Consider the following 15,197-nt stretch of genomic DNA (forward strand, 5'->3'; position numbering starts at 1 on the left):
ACACACACACACACACCACACCAAGAATAGCTTTAAATGTAGGTTAGTGCTCTGAAGGCTCTCGCCAACATTTGAGGACTCTCATTTATAGCACTTTACTGCAGCACCCGGCTAGTTTCTCCATCATTTCCCATTTGTTTGTTGGGAAGGGGTTTTGTAAGGTTTTTAAAGCATAAATTCTGAGATGAATCAGTTTTCTCACGATGTAACTGTGAGTGCTGTTGCCAGAGACTCTGAAGGAACTGCACCGGGCCCACATTTCATTTGAAAAGAACATTATTTTCTCAGGAAATTAAAATCTCTTTAGAATCCTTGTGCTTTAGAATTTTAAGTTAGGAACCTAAATTAACTCACCGTGTGCCTTTCATCTGTACTTACAAGAATCACATGGGACTCTTTTAAATTTCCTAGTTAATTGTCCTGAGGGGAGGTATGGATGCTGGGATGCTCCTCTGGGGACCATAGCATGCTCCTGCCTGGAAGATAGCGTAGGAAGTGCTGTGTGTGAGCTAGGGATGCCTGAGTGAGGCAAAAGCGACTCACCTCACAGGAGACCACAGAGCTGAGACTTAATTTTACCTGGTTAGGTATCCGATCCATTAACTTGGAATTTATTAATTTTTTTCATTTAGTTACATGACTCAAAATAGGTATTTATACCCCTGTGTCCGTTTGTTTTCTCATCACTATGATGAGAAAGGAACGACCGATCTCGGCCCACAGTTTGAGGTGAAGAAGACCCGATGGCAAGAAGGCAAGCCGGCTGGCCGCACTGAGTGTGCAGTCAGCGAGCAGAAAAGAATTTTATTCAGTTCAGGGCCTTGGGGCATGGAGTGATGCCGCCCGCGTGCACAGCGTTCCCTATCTCCTCGTGTACATCTCCCCATAAATGCTGTCGTCGACGATGAGATGTGCTTCCAACATGGTTCCAGATCCCCTTAAGCATCACACATCCCAGTCAGGTGACAGAGCACTGATATGTTGGGGGCAATGGGGGGCCGAGCCGTTCCCAAGCTCTTGGAATAATTGATTCATGAGACTCAAATTATTCTTAAAGATACGGAGGCCATGTAGCTAGGCACTCCTCTGACCAGCCCTTAACTTAAAACAACTCATTTATTCTAACCTACATCCTATCACGTGGCTGGTTACCTGTGCTTAGGCACCATGTGTCTGTCCTCCTCACATCTTGCCTCCTGAATCTCGAGCACCTGCCTCTGTCCCAGAATCCTTTCTGCCTGCCCATGTGCCACCTCCTATTTCCTGACTGGGCTGTAGGCCATCGGACTTCTTACCGACCGCTGACGTTTTCATACAGACACGCACTACTCCCTCAGCACCCGTATTTAACCCCTTGATGAGCGGCGCGTCTTTGAGAGCTACAGCCCATGATGCAGCCTCTCTAAGCACTTTCATCTGTTGAGCTTTGGTCATGGATTTGCAAGCTGTGTGTGGTTCAGCATTTTGTCATGGCAACAGAGAGCAACTGATGCCTCAGCACGGCCAGATGTCAATAAGTAGGAATAGTTGAGTTGACAAGTTGAATAATCTGCTAGGAAAAAAACTGAACTCAAAAAGAAAAGAAAAGAAAAGAAATCAAGGCTTCTTCTGATCAGGAAGAGATTTCAGAGAAGATCCAGTCTTGGCCTGAAAAACAAGCTTGCAGTCAGGTCCTAGCTTTCACCGTTAGCAGCTTCTTTGCCATCAGAACGTGGAGGTGCCAGAGCCCCATGGATCAAGGAAAATCTTTTAAACCCAGTCATTAGCCATTAGCCACAGGAGGTGAGTTATAGCCTCACAGCCATCATTGCCCTCCAGCACCAAGGCTTTTGCCCAAGGATAAGAAATGGAGAAATGACAAATGTTCCAGGACCACCACGTATCTGGTGGCTGTGCTGACACTTAGCAAGCGGAGACGCCGTTGTTCCCAGACGATGTCATGTATCGTGGATGCTCAGAAACTGGCTTAAACAGTCAGGAAACAAAATGTCATCACTGTGAGAGATGGACCGCTATGAACAAGATGTGTTCAAAATATTCAGTGAGAGAAGCTGTAGAGCACTCCAGAGAGAGCTATGAGGCAGTTCTGACAAACAGGAAAAGAGGAGCTCAGCCAGGCTACCTGCACCCGGCCTAATCTATGTCACCTCTTAGGTCAAAGCAAGACACACTAGAAGACAGCTTATGGAGACGGTTGCCCTGGTGGAGGAACCAGCGTCAGTGTGCAACCTCACAATGGTTCAGTTGTGGCTCAGAAATACTATACTATCATTTATAAATGAAAGAGTTAAAACAGCCATTTCCCTTTTTACGTTTCTGAGCTGTGTGCTGTAGTTTTCCTCACAAGTCATTTATTTTCTTGCTTTGTGGAACACATCATCGCTTATGTAGCTTGCTATAATTTCCACTTTACTTTCCCATCAAAATTTATTCAGTTCTGCAAACATTCGTGCTTTTGAAGGACCAGGTAATTAACTTTCAGGATAATTACAACTGCAGACTGACACGCTCCACTCACTGGTCTTCACATGGTTATTATTCTGTCATGGGCATAGTTTATCAATTTTCTTTTATCTCATTGTTAATACATCAAATCTCACAGATAAATATGCTTAGCACATTGCATATAAAATATCAATGCCACAGAACAGGAAAGTAATTTAGCTTAATTGTTGGCAGTTAATACACTGCAGACTCCAAGGTGGTGTTGAAAGGCTGTGGAAGCATTAGATAAAATTCATGGGAAGTTAACACAAGACCTCAGCTGACAGATATTTCCCGCAGTTGATTAACTTCCTCCCTTCCGCCATATGACTGCTTGAGGACCCAAAGTGAGGCATATACATCTGCACCACATATTTATATGGCCTAATGGTAATCTTTAAACGGAATAAATATTTTGTTTGTCTTGCTATGTTCATGTTTATTTCTTTTCAGAAACGTGAAAGGATTTTGTTTGTTTTTTGTTTTTGGAGACAGGGTTTCTATGGTATATCCTTGGCTGTCCTGGACTCACTTTGTAGACCAGACTGGCCTCAAACTCAGATAGATCCACCTGCCTCTGCCTCCCGAGTGCTGGGATTACAGGCGCATTTGAGTGCCATGACACAAGACCGAAAGTTATGACAAAATTACAGAAATAAACTAACAAATACATCCTAGAGGAGAGTAACCTATAGATGCTGTCAGGATAGAGGGGAGTAGCCTATAGATGCTGAGTCAGGACAGAGGGGAGTAGCCTATAGATGATGAGTCAGGACAGAGGGGAGTAGCCTATAGATGCTGAGTCAGGATAGAGGGGAGTAGCCTATAGATGATGAGTCAGGATAGATATAGAACTTGAAGTGATAAGACATGGGGCTGGTTTTTCCCAGGCTCAGAGTTGAGTGTGAACATTCTGACGTGGCTTTGTAAGTGCTGTGTCCTTCCTTCCTCTCTCTGTCGTTTCATTTTTCACAAAGTACCTGACACCGAGCATTGCATGTTTCCTCCAGCCACTTCTACCAAAGAATCTTCCCCAGTCACCGGTCCTTCCTTGGTGGCATTATTGACATTTTTATTTGTTTTGTATATTCATTTGTAGAGGTATGTTTTACGGGGTGAGGATCATTTTATGTGTATGTGGCACGTGCGTGCACACACACACACATATGTACATATATGTGTGTGTTCATGTGTGGAAGGACACATACATGACTCTGGTTTCAAGGCCAGAAGTCAATCTCAGCCATCTTTGCCACTTCTCCCCTTATCTTCTGATACAGGGAATATTAGTTATTTGTCTTACTTTGAGACAAAGACAACTTAAAAGGAAGGAGAGGTTCCTTTTGGCTCAGGGCTTGAGGGTTAGGGTTATCGTGGCAGAGAAATGACCAGGACATCATGGCTTTGTTGTGGGATACATCTCTGAAAGGCGGCAAGTTGATCAACTGGGAAGTATCTGTCAGCTGAGGTGTTGTGATGACTTCCCGTCAGTTTTCATCTAGTGCTTCAAAGGCCTTTCATTGCCTCCTTGGGTCTGCAATGCATTCCTACTGCCAACCATGCTGGTTACATTGTGTCCAAGCTTAGAAAGCAGAGTGATGGGTACCCATGCCAGACTCACTGTTTCCCTCTGGGGTGGCCTTTCTCAAGGGGAAGGTCTGCCTCTGTCACTTCAGTTGTTGATTACTGAACCTGCTGAGATTGGAGTGCTGGCAGGATTCTGGCAGTGTAATTTCTATGGCCCATCACCGGGTTTTCTATTTATAGATGCTTGTCTGTCTGCACCTGCCCAAAAGATGAAGGTCAGGCAGCCTTGGTGCCTTAAGGCTACCGAAGAGATGGATTGGGCATTGTCTTGCTGCTGATTGGGTATAAGAAAGAGCAGCTGGCCAATAGATGAGGGAGGAAGTGCAGGGGCGGGACTTACAGACAGAGCTGCAGGAAGGACACAAGCAGAGGCTGAAGGGAGACTAGATGGGGCAGGAGGGTAAGGAGCTAGTCATGTGGCAGGGACGCAGTGCACAGAAGTCAGGGTAAGTTAGAAGCCAGCTAACCGAGGCCTAAAGCTTGAAATGATATGCAAGTCTCAAGTCTTTCTTATTTAAACAGCAAGTGGGTCAGCAAAAGCCCCTCAAGAGTTTCTTGTTTCTTTTTATTTAAAGTTTAGCCCCCAGCCCATGTGAAAGCGCTACCCACAGTTCATCCTGATCTCCCTGTATCAATTTCTCAACAAACCTGGAGGTCACTGATTGGCCAGACTTGCTGGGTAGAGCACAGGCGGGGGGCGGGGGTGTTGGGGGGAGGTAATCACCTTGTCTCCATCTGGCCCTGAACTGGGGTTACAGGCACGGGCACAGGGCCCATCACTCACTGACCAGTTTGAGCGCTCTGCATTCGACATGTTGCCCTGTTTTAGTCTCGGGGGAGATTTTCTGAGTGTTGACTTGTTTTCCTGTTCCGTGTTGTACAGAAACGCTCCCGAGGACAAGTGCTGTTTGACAAAGTGTGCGAGCATCTGAACTTGCTAGAGAAAGATTACTTTGGTCTCACATACCGGGACGCTGAGAATCAGAAGGTGAGAGGTCAAAGAAATGTGAACCGTTGTGGCTGGGTTCCATATCACTGTGCAGAAGTGGCCCGAAACTGAATGGACATGTTGATTTCACTCTGTGCACCCTGTACCCCATGCTCACACATCTTTGGGTCCCTAAATGTGATTAACCTCCCATTTTTTCTCATGAAGAAAAGCCTTGACAACTTCCTGTATTCTGAATATTTTTTAAATGGAAGGCCAGCCCCAGTTTTCATCCTTGAGATTTAGTGGTGGGAAAGCATTTGATTGGGAGATTCCCCCCATAATATAGTTCAACCAATTACTTGAGCCCATGAGAAACAACCAGTTAGATTCTTAGGTGGAAGACATATTCCTACTCCCAAGTTCTGTGAGGAGATCAAGGCTGTGACACAAGCAATTAGACTGTAAGGATGACATTTGCTGATTGATGCTTGTCCAGGGTGTTAGTAGGTGTTCAGTGTTCAGGGCAATACCTCAGACGCTCATGCCTAACTGATGGCATCCACTCAGAAACTCACCCCACAGCTAAGCAAGAGGCAAAGAAGAGAATTGTTCTCGTCGTGGGGATGCTAAAAGCAAGGCCGGGAAACTCTGCTCGCCTGAATCGCTTGCTTTTTATTGCACACGTCAGGAATACTCCCACTGAATGACAGACAGTGTCTGACTTCATTATTGAACACCTGGCTCTTCCCCAGGGAAGGACTTTATCGGGCATTAACTGTAGATGCATTTGTCTCCTTATCAAGTATGTGTGCCCTCGCAAGGCCACCGGGTGTGTGGGGAGAGCCACACAGAGAAGGCCTTCCCCAAGACAGTTCCCCCTAGGTGCACTTGGGGCTCGCCTGTGACTAATCATCAAATTATATTTCCTTCTTCTTTGATTCAAATTTATATTGTCATTTCTTTTCCAGAACTGGTTGGACCCTGCTAAGGAAATTAAAAAACAGATACGAAGTAAGTTCCTTCGGGCTCCTCTCTGTGGCGTGGTGATGGTGTTTAGGGAGGGGGTTGTGTGGACTGCGACCCTCACTCAAGTGCTTCAAAGACAGATGGCAAGCTGAAATTTGATCTGACACATGGGTCTGGCTCCAGTGGGATGTGTTTTTGTCATCAAAACTCAGAAATTAAAATGACTTTGACAGGTGACCTGTTCTTTTGCCTGTATACAGATCTGAAGTGCAGTTTAATCAAGTCTTGCTGCACTTACCACGTAATCATTTAAAGTTCCAAGCTTAATTATTAATGTTAAATCTGTCACTAATGGACAAAAGCCACACCAAGTAACCATTTGGTGATTTTTGAAAGGGGATGACAAGCCAGCTGTCTGCTGTTGGTAGCCTTTCCTCTCCCTAAAGGCAAGTGATGCTTTGAGGAGGCTGAGGCAGGAGGATTACAAATTCAATACCTAGCTGAGACTAGTAAGACTCCATCTCAAAGGGACAGGAAGTCATCCACCACAAAGCATGTCTATTCCCTAACTGACAAGACCACCTCACAAGCACACCACAGAACCGGAACACAAGCAGATGATAATATTAAGCAAGTTGCTAAAGCTAGTGACTAGATGCAAATTACAATGAGACATTGCTTTCCCACTCATCCTCATTAATGACAATTTTCATACATTTAAGACATTTTCAAGAATAATCTTTACTGGCAAGTGCATATGTAGAATGAGATCTTTCAGAGAACAGGGCTCAAGCTGACGAATGCTTCAGTCACAAATTCTGAAACTGGGGAGTTTGTTCTTAGAAGGACTATCCAGTTTATGTGTTTTATACATCCATGCCTGACCATAAGATCTCACAATCTACTCCCTAATGAGAATAGCATATTATATAATAAGGTAATTTGTGGTGCACAATAAGAATGTGATATGTAGTAATTTATGATGTAAAACGACTGTAGAATTTTAAGATTTGTCTGGCATTGAAGATTAAGACGCTTTCCCTGTGGCAGTTTTTGTTTATCGAAAGTGCGGTGTGTCCACACACATTTACATTAGCGTGTTGTTGCTGATTCACTTCCTGCTTTCTACCAGGCCGTCCTTTGACCAGAGGCAGGGCTGGCCTCTCTTTTGCATGGCCCCTCTTCTGAGACCATGTGTTATCAGCTCCTTTCTCCCAGTCCTCTCTCTTTCCCCCACTCCATCGCCCCCTCCCTCCCCCCCAACCTCTCCCTTCCTCCTCTCTCCCCTCTCTTTAATTTCATTTTCTCATTAATTTCTAGTTTAATGTCTCATTTCACTGGCTTTTTGTTTTGGGCCTTGATTGACATGAAGATTGTATTATTGTCTCCTTAAACTTTCCCACTTGTTTGCAAATGCACTAAAAAGACTTTGTAGTTCCTTTGTAATAGGGATCTTCACAGGGACAACACACACACACACACACACACACACACACCACACACACACACATACCACATACACATACACACACATACACACATACCACACACACATACCACACACATACACATACGCACACACACACGCAACACACACATACACACACACACCACATACACACACACGCACACACACACAACACACACATATGCACACATACACACACACAGCACACACACAGCACACACACACATACACACTACACACACATACACACACACGCACACATACACACACACGCACACGTGCACCTCCCATATTAGGACACACAAGGATCCTTACTAAAACCAAAGGTTTAGCACAATATTCCAAGGCTTAGGCTCACTATCGTTTGCAAATCGATTTGTAGAGTGAGGGTTTTGTATTGAAATGTATTGTTTATACTTTTAACTGATCAGTTTCTAACTTTGAGTGGTCACAGAGGACTTGTCATTGGCATCAAGGCTGGCTTGAAGTCAGCGACAGTTATGACAGAGTTGCCTTCCCATGAGTAACCGTTAGTTTGAGTCCCATGTGTTTGCTGTAAAGCCAGCCCCTGTTACCAGCTCACTATTGCCAGACACTGAGAGGGGTCTGTTTTAGTAAGAACTGAGCAGGAATCCATAGCAACATGAAACAAGATAAGACAAAACAGTTCTAGAATAACAAAAAGATACTTTTTGAAACTGTAGAAAAATGATCACTAAAAGCATCTGAATGACAGATAGTTACGGCTTACGATTCCTAAAGCCCATGTTTCCTTCATATTTTGAATGGCTTGGAAATGCTGTTAAGTATCCAATAATAGCGAGCTAGATGCCAGTGCTTTGGCATGTAGACCCTGAAGCATGCCAGAGACGGTTGTTCCGAGAATAAACAAGAAGGTGTAAATCAGGCTATGATGTCGATGATGGAAATGTAGAAACGGACGAGCTAAGCATTGCTGCCTCTGCAAGAGAAGGGAGCTCAGACACGTGGGTGGCAAGTGGTCCTCCTCTGTCCAGGGAGTCTGTGAGTGGCTTGCAGGATGCGTGGAGTTCCTGAAAGTCATTTCCCAGGTGGAGGAAGTGGAGGGGGACAGTGTGGCTGGGCAAGCAATTGCCGAGCAGCAGAGTCATGTGGCAGGGACAGGAGTGAACCTTCGAGGGGGCGCTGCCCAGATGCATCTAGAGGCTGACTGACAGAAACAGATACAGTGTCACAGAGAAGGAATGCCCAGAATTTGATAGGTCACTGTATCTTCAAGCTAAAATAAATGAAGAGGGTAAACAAAGAAGATTATGTCTTAATAATAATAATAATAATAATAATAATAATAATAATAAAATCAGAAAAGGAGAATCGAGTGTATGCATGTCTGAGCTTGGCACGCGAGCTATCAAGAAATTCATAGCAGTCAATCCGGCACATTCCAGCTCTCTGCTGCAGGGTTACCCCTGTCATTTGCTTCCCTCCCTCGTTGGCAGAAGCTTGTCTTTGATCATGAGAAAAGGGAGATTTGGTCAATTTCCTTGCTTTCTAAAAGTGTCAATGAATGACTTGACTGGGGAGGAGATTTGAAATTGAATTGTCTGTAGAGTTCAGCTAACAGGGATCAAAAGATGCTGGTGCTGACGCCTGGAGTCCGGGCGCTTCGGCTTTGGGTTGAGATTGAGGAGCTTCCTAAGGATTTGTCCTGATTCCTGTGCTTCCCTACAGGTGGCGCTTGGCATTTCTCATTTAATGTGAAATTTTACCCACCAGACCCTGCCCAGCTATCAGAAGATATCACCAGGTATTTGGAAACTGGCTGTGGGAACAGCAGGCACTTGAGAGAGCCCTGCGTCTCTTGAGTGCTCCGGGGCAAGTGGCTGGTAGGGTAGCCGTGCAGTCATTGCTTGTCAAAGGGCAAACAAAAGGCAACTGAAGGAGCAAACGCATGGGATGCCAAGAGTTCCAGGCCTTAAACTGCTCACAGTTGAATATCAGTGATAGGCTGGTATGTCCCTCTGTCTAGCCCGCCTGGGAAGCCATGCAGAATTGAGATGCAGACACACACACACACACACACACACACACACACACACACACACACACACACACACCTTTTTGGAAGGCTATTCAAAGAAAATAAATCACTTCAAACAGTGCCCCCCCCCAAAATCTTTGAAAAGAGTAATAATTAGTTCTAGGGGATTCTTTTACATTTGCAAGAAACTGGAGAAAACTTATATTTTGTCTGTATAAAGACAGTTCTGTTCAGGGTTCGGTAATTAGTTATGACTGGTTTGTGGTTATAGATCCTGAATGTGCTTTGCCCTAAATATTCATGCACAGTTCCCATCTCCTGTGGATTGTGTAAGAATTCTAATATCTGAGTTACATAGACTTTCCATCTATCTGTGGCTGAACTTACTGCAGGCTGCACAGTTGCCTTTCACATGAGGGTAGAGGACCACAACCATTAAGGCTCAGCAGTGTCAGCACATACCCTCGAGAGCTTATCTGTTAATATTTTTCTTTTATGTTATCTCTATGAATCTCAAACTAACAGAAGACAGATTGCAAACAAATAAACAAACACAATTGTTATGCCAGGAGTGGTGGTGCATGACTTTAATCCCTGCACTGGGGAGACAGAGGCAGACGGATCTCTGTGAGTTCTGAAGCCAGCAACAGGGCTGCTACACAGAGAAACCCTGTCTCCAAGAACAAAAACAGACAAGCAAACAAACAAGCAGAAGATAGATCCGCTTCCAATGTACTTAGTTTATGACATCACAGAAGAACTATATAAAAATGTTTTTATATTTCTTCCATTTAACATTATTCACCTGTTATGACAAGATTCTCAGATTTCAAGGTGGGAGATTTTTATAGAATTTGTATCAGCTAGGTTCCACAAGATATCACACTAAAAAGATAAAAATGTGGAAATCGTGTGTTATATAGAGATGCAGCCACTGAGGACAGAGTCCTGAAAGCACAGCGGTTGGGTTATTGAGGTCGGCTTGGCTATACGGAAAGACCTGCCATCTCGATTTCAGAATGAGCGCCCCCTGACGGCTGCGTGGGGTACGACGGTGCTGTAGATGAGCATCCTTTTCTGTTACACAACTGATTTCCATAATACTAGGAAAATACAAATGTCTTCCGCTCAGCGCTTGATTGAGAAAGCCTTGTTTCATTAGGGGGAAATAATCCTTCTTCTAGGTTCCATAAATCCATAAATAGTATTTGTAGCCAGTGGCGTCTCCTTCTATAGACTGATTATAGTTGAAATCATTTAACAGTATGCAAGTTAACCTCTTTAAGGACATAAATTGTTTATGAATACTAACTGTTCTCCTTTTTCAATTTCCCAGTAATCTCATAGATGACTATAGTGTTTTTGGAGCATGCCCACCCTGTGCTGTCCCTCCCGACCCTGCTTAGCGCGTCCTAACACAGGCTTTCCTTCTTCTTCTGGCCCCTGGAAGGTACTACCTCTGCTTGCAGCTGCGAGATGACATCGTGTCGGGAAGGCTGCCCTGCTCCTTCGTGACCCTTGCCCTGCTGGGCTCCTACACGGTGCAGTCCGAGCTGGGAGACTACGATCCAGAGGAGTGTGGGAGCGACTACATCAGCGAGTTCCGCTTCGCTCCAAACCACACGAAGGAGCTGGAGGATAAAGTGGTGGAGCTGCACAAGAGCCACAGGTTGGTGCGGAGGGAGAGCGGTGGGTCCCCAGCCGGGTTCTGATTCCAGGAGCCTAAGGGCGGGGTGGAGGCCACGCGTGCTTAAAACGGTGGTGTGGGTCAATGGGTCAGCTCCCTCTCGAAATATCCAGGCATTCCTTTGTCAGTGTTCCTACAAAGCTGTATGTCTCAAGGTCGTTTTTTCCTTGTGTATGCTAAGTGCCAGCTACCCACAATGCTTCATGGCAGACAGGGTTCAGATTTCAGATGTTTTCAGACTATAGCACAGTATATAACATAGTGACGTATCTTTGGGATGAGATGAGAGACAAACAGGACATTTCATTTATGTTTGAGAAATGAAAACCTCAAGCATAGTATGAATGCTTTAAAACATTCAGATTTTTAGAAAATCTCAGCTTTGGAATTGTAAGTTAGGAATGCCTAAACCTGGATCTGTTGGTTTCCCAGTGGAAACCAACCAGTGGAGGCTTTCGTACAGGATAGGAGGGCGCTAAGTGGGAGATTTTTGAGCCCTACCTACCGGGTAAAGAGGAAGCAGCAGAGTGGCATGACAGAGCAAAAGAGGCCAATTGCTTTCGCTCTTCAATCCTAATTGATTGGACAAGTTGTAACACTTGCTTTTTCCTAATCAGAGGAATGACGCCAGCTGAAGCAGAGATGCATTTCTTGGAAAATGCCAAAAAGCTGTCCATGTACGGGGTAGATTTACACCATGCCAAGGTACGCCTCCTCAGATCCTTGCCTGTGTTGTCCTGTCCACAAGCTGGAATTTGTGCTTCGTTTACTGTAAATGAACACACCTGTGCCTCAAACCTATGTGCCTCTGAGACCCTGCTCCGCGTTAAAAAAAGATAGTGCTCATCTTTGGGAGGTGCATGTCACAGCTCAGACTTACCTCACTGCAGTGGCTAAGCCTGTGGAAACCCGGCATAGGTGGAGTCTCTGCTCCCTGGTGATTCCACAGCAAACGTCACCTTGACCTTGCAACCCTTCTCAGGCCGCCTTCCTGCCATGAGTGTATCTCCCACTCAGCGCTGACATGTGCGCTGTGTACCCCCACCACCATCTCTGCCCTGTCCTCGAACATACCCTCTTTGTCTGGACAGTCTTGCCCCTGTCTGTCTGTCTGTCTGTCTGTCTGTCTGTCTGTCTAACTTGGCCACTTGTCCAAAGCCGAGTCTTTCCCTCTGTCATGTGTTATGTACTGCCCTTACCCCTGTTTTGAAATCCTACCAAACACTCAGTGAGTTTGTGTTAAATCTAACAAATCCTGTCTCTGAAGTTTCATTAATCTGGCATATATCACCAATGCTTTGAAATAATATTCCTTTAAAAGTACAGCAGCTAAGACATTCAGGGAAAGGGCTGCCCTACAGACTGCTGCCGGACACAGTGTTTGAGGTGCGTCTGGGAAGGAAGAAGTGGAAACTAAGCCACAGGAGGGTTTTACTTATTTAGGAGATTGAACAGTTCTGACCCAGTGAAGCTTTTTCTAGAATTGTCCTTCTTGGTGTTAATAGGATGATTACGTGACTACAAATCTACTATTCAGACAGCTGTGAGCAAATATACTGTGAGATTACAGAGACGTGCCTAAGAAAGCTCCTACCAACAGTAGGTCAAATATCTGTTGGGACTCCAGAGATGGAATCTTGTAGTTTAGCCTTTTCAGAGCGTCAGTCCTTAAAAGATCATGGCTGCGGCTGACGAGATACTATCAGTCCTGTATAGGAATGAGGATCTGACCTCTGGTAGACCTCCCCTATTTCACAGGCTGGGACTCAAAAGAGTTGATTGCAGGCTGCCAAGGAAGCGAGTCTTTTTCAGCTCCAATCTGAAGCCTAGAGATAAAGAGATTCCAGATGGCTAAGTTCAAGCAAACATCGCAACAACCGTGACCAACAAAGAGAAGGAAGCCTCTGCCCTTTACGTCCTGTTGACAATTGGGGAGGCTCTTGGGTTGGCTTTTGGGGAGCAAGGCAAATCCACAGTGAGATTGCACAGGAAAATGGTAGATATCTGGATTTGATTGGTAATGTCTGTTTTGTTTGATTGGTGGTGCCTCTGGATCACCATGAACGTCACCAAGGATAAGCACTTCTAAGGCACATCTATTAGCAAGGCTGGGGCTTCCGCCAGGCGTATGCTAGTATGTTAAAGCCCAGCTCCTTGACACTGGTTGTGATGACTGCAGCAAGTTCCTTTTTCACTCTTTGGTTTGTTTTGTTTTTTTTTTCCTGTTAAGCCAGGTATACATTTGGCTAATGATTTCAAAATAAAACTAAGGACATACGGTAAAATTTTATTTTAAATCCCCTTCATGTTTTCTCCATTTGGCTAACAGGTGAAAAAAGTGAACATGGCGAGATAATCTGAGCGAGTGTGGAGCGATGTTTGCATTACATCATGCACTGTGGCTCATTCACTATCTAGAAATAAAGATGAATGCACCATCCGGGGGCATCTCACCCAGGATGGATCATTCCAGGGGCATCTCACCCAGGATGGATCATTGCTACCACTAAACATAGCTGCAGCTACTGAACTTACACAGATGGATGCTTTTTACTTCATAATGTGATTTGAAATTACGCCAATTAAAAAGAATGAATTACGGAAGGAGAATGCGGCCTGTTGCAGGATTTTATCTGAATATTAAGTATAACAAATGATTCAGTTGTAGACTTCATTTTCTCATGAGGCCGTGCTCCGTCATTTTGGGAAGGAAATTGACTGAATTAGATTAGTGCTAATTTCCGGTCATCAATGGGACACTTCTCTTATGTGGATGGCATGAATGTCATTGAGTTTAAAATCTATTTAAACATTCTTAATTGCCATCACGGACTGCACGAGAAATACCCGTACATGATAACGGTCTTGTGTTTGGGAAACCTATCCTAAGTAATTTGTTTTCTCTTAGGAAATCCACATCTGCTTGTTAGTTACTTAATATCCATCTTACTAGGTTTTGTCAGTTATTTCTTTGAGGTAAGATTATGAAGTAACCGTGCTTGCATGCGTGCTTGTGTGTGTGCGTGCGTGCGTGTGTGCGTGCATATGTGTGTTCTTATCAGGTTGACCTATTTGAAATCCTGAAGGAATAGTTCCATACTGACTGTGAGTGGAGTGGAGGACTGGGTATGGTGATATAGTCCTGTCACCTGAGCACTGCAGTGGCACAGACAGGAAGACTGAGAATTCAAAGCCAGCGGAGCTACATAGCATGACCTCAGAAAAACTAATGTCCGAGTCGTAGTTCAGTGATAGAGCAAAGCCTCTGGGTTAAATCCTCGATGCTGAAGAGAACATAAGTGAGTGAGTGGATTAAAGTGGCAGCAGATCTCTCTGCCCTCATCAGGACAAGCTGACACACCCCGGTGTCTCTGCAGCGCCAGCGCAGTAGGCATGTCCTCATGGAGAAATGCCCCCAAGAAGGACGATGAAAACTTTATGATGAAAGATCCTTGAGATTAGCTCAGCCTGTAGCCAGTGGCAGAAAATTTGATACAGACATATCTTTTGCTGTTGTGCAGTTAATTAGCCGGAGATTTTCATATTTTCGTTTTTCATTCATCTTTGCTTTCAACAAACAGGTTGACTTTGATACATGCTGGGCAGGCCTTGTGCTGCCCAGTTACAGAGGAAAAGCCCAGTTACAGAGGAAAAGCAGAATGTGTGCGGTTCTAGCCTTCTACGTCTCCAGGGGAATGGAGAGAGAGGGAGTTTGTCTCCGCTAGCAGGTGTGCGGGTGGTGAAGGCGACTGAGAAACACTTTAGAGAATAAGTTGATTGTCACATGGAGTAGTGTGTTTCCAAGAAAGAAATATTTGACTTTAAATTCTATCATATGTTTTCAAAATTTAGTATTTCCAAGTGAAAGGTTTTTTATTCTGAAAGCATCCTTCTCTTTTGCTCGTGGTGCAGGACATAGGAAGTAACTTCCTACCGCATAGGAGAACAAGGTTCCCATGTTTGGTTCCCTTCTGCACTTCCCTAGTGCTGCTACAAGGTGACTCCGGGCTAACAGGCCCATGCCAACCGCCAGACAAAGGCCTTCGTGTCACTT

At 44.7% G+C, this 15,197-nt stretch overlaps 1 protein-coding gene across 1 annotated transcript in view; it reads left to right on the top strand.

Annotated features, from left to right (window-relative positions):
* Epb41l3 (erythrocyte membrane protein band 4.1 like 3) overlaps window positions 1–15,197 on the top strand; it is a 157,151-nt gene that overhangs the window by 105,245 nt on the left and 36,709 nt on the right. The window contains exons 4-8 of the mRNA XM_051154467.1: window positions 4,955–5,059; window positions 5,971–6,013; window positions 9,147–9,222; window positions 10,907–11,125; window positions 11,761–11,848. Coding sequence (XP_051010424.1) covers window positions 4,955–5,059; window positions 5,971–6,013; window positions 9,147–9,222; window positions 10,907–11,125; window positions 11,761–11,848 — 531 coding nt within the window. The remainder of the gene's footprint in view (window positions 1–4,954; window positions 5,060–5,970; window positions 6,014–9,146; window positions 9,223–10,906; window positions 11,126–11,760; window positions 11,849–15,197) is intronic.

This window comes from Acomys russatus, chromosome 12 (genome assembly GCF_903995435.1).
Source record: "Acomys russatus chromosome 12, mAcoRus1.1, whole genome shotgun sequence".
NCBI classification, from domain to species: Eukaryota; Metazoa; Chordata; class Mammalia; order Rodentia; family Muridae; genus Acomys; species Acomys russatus.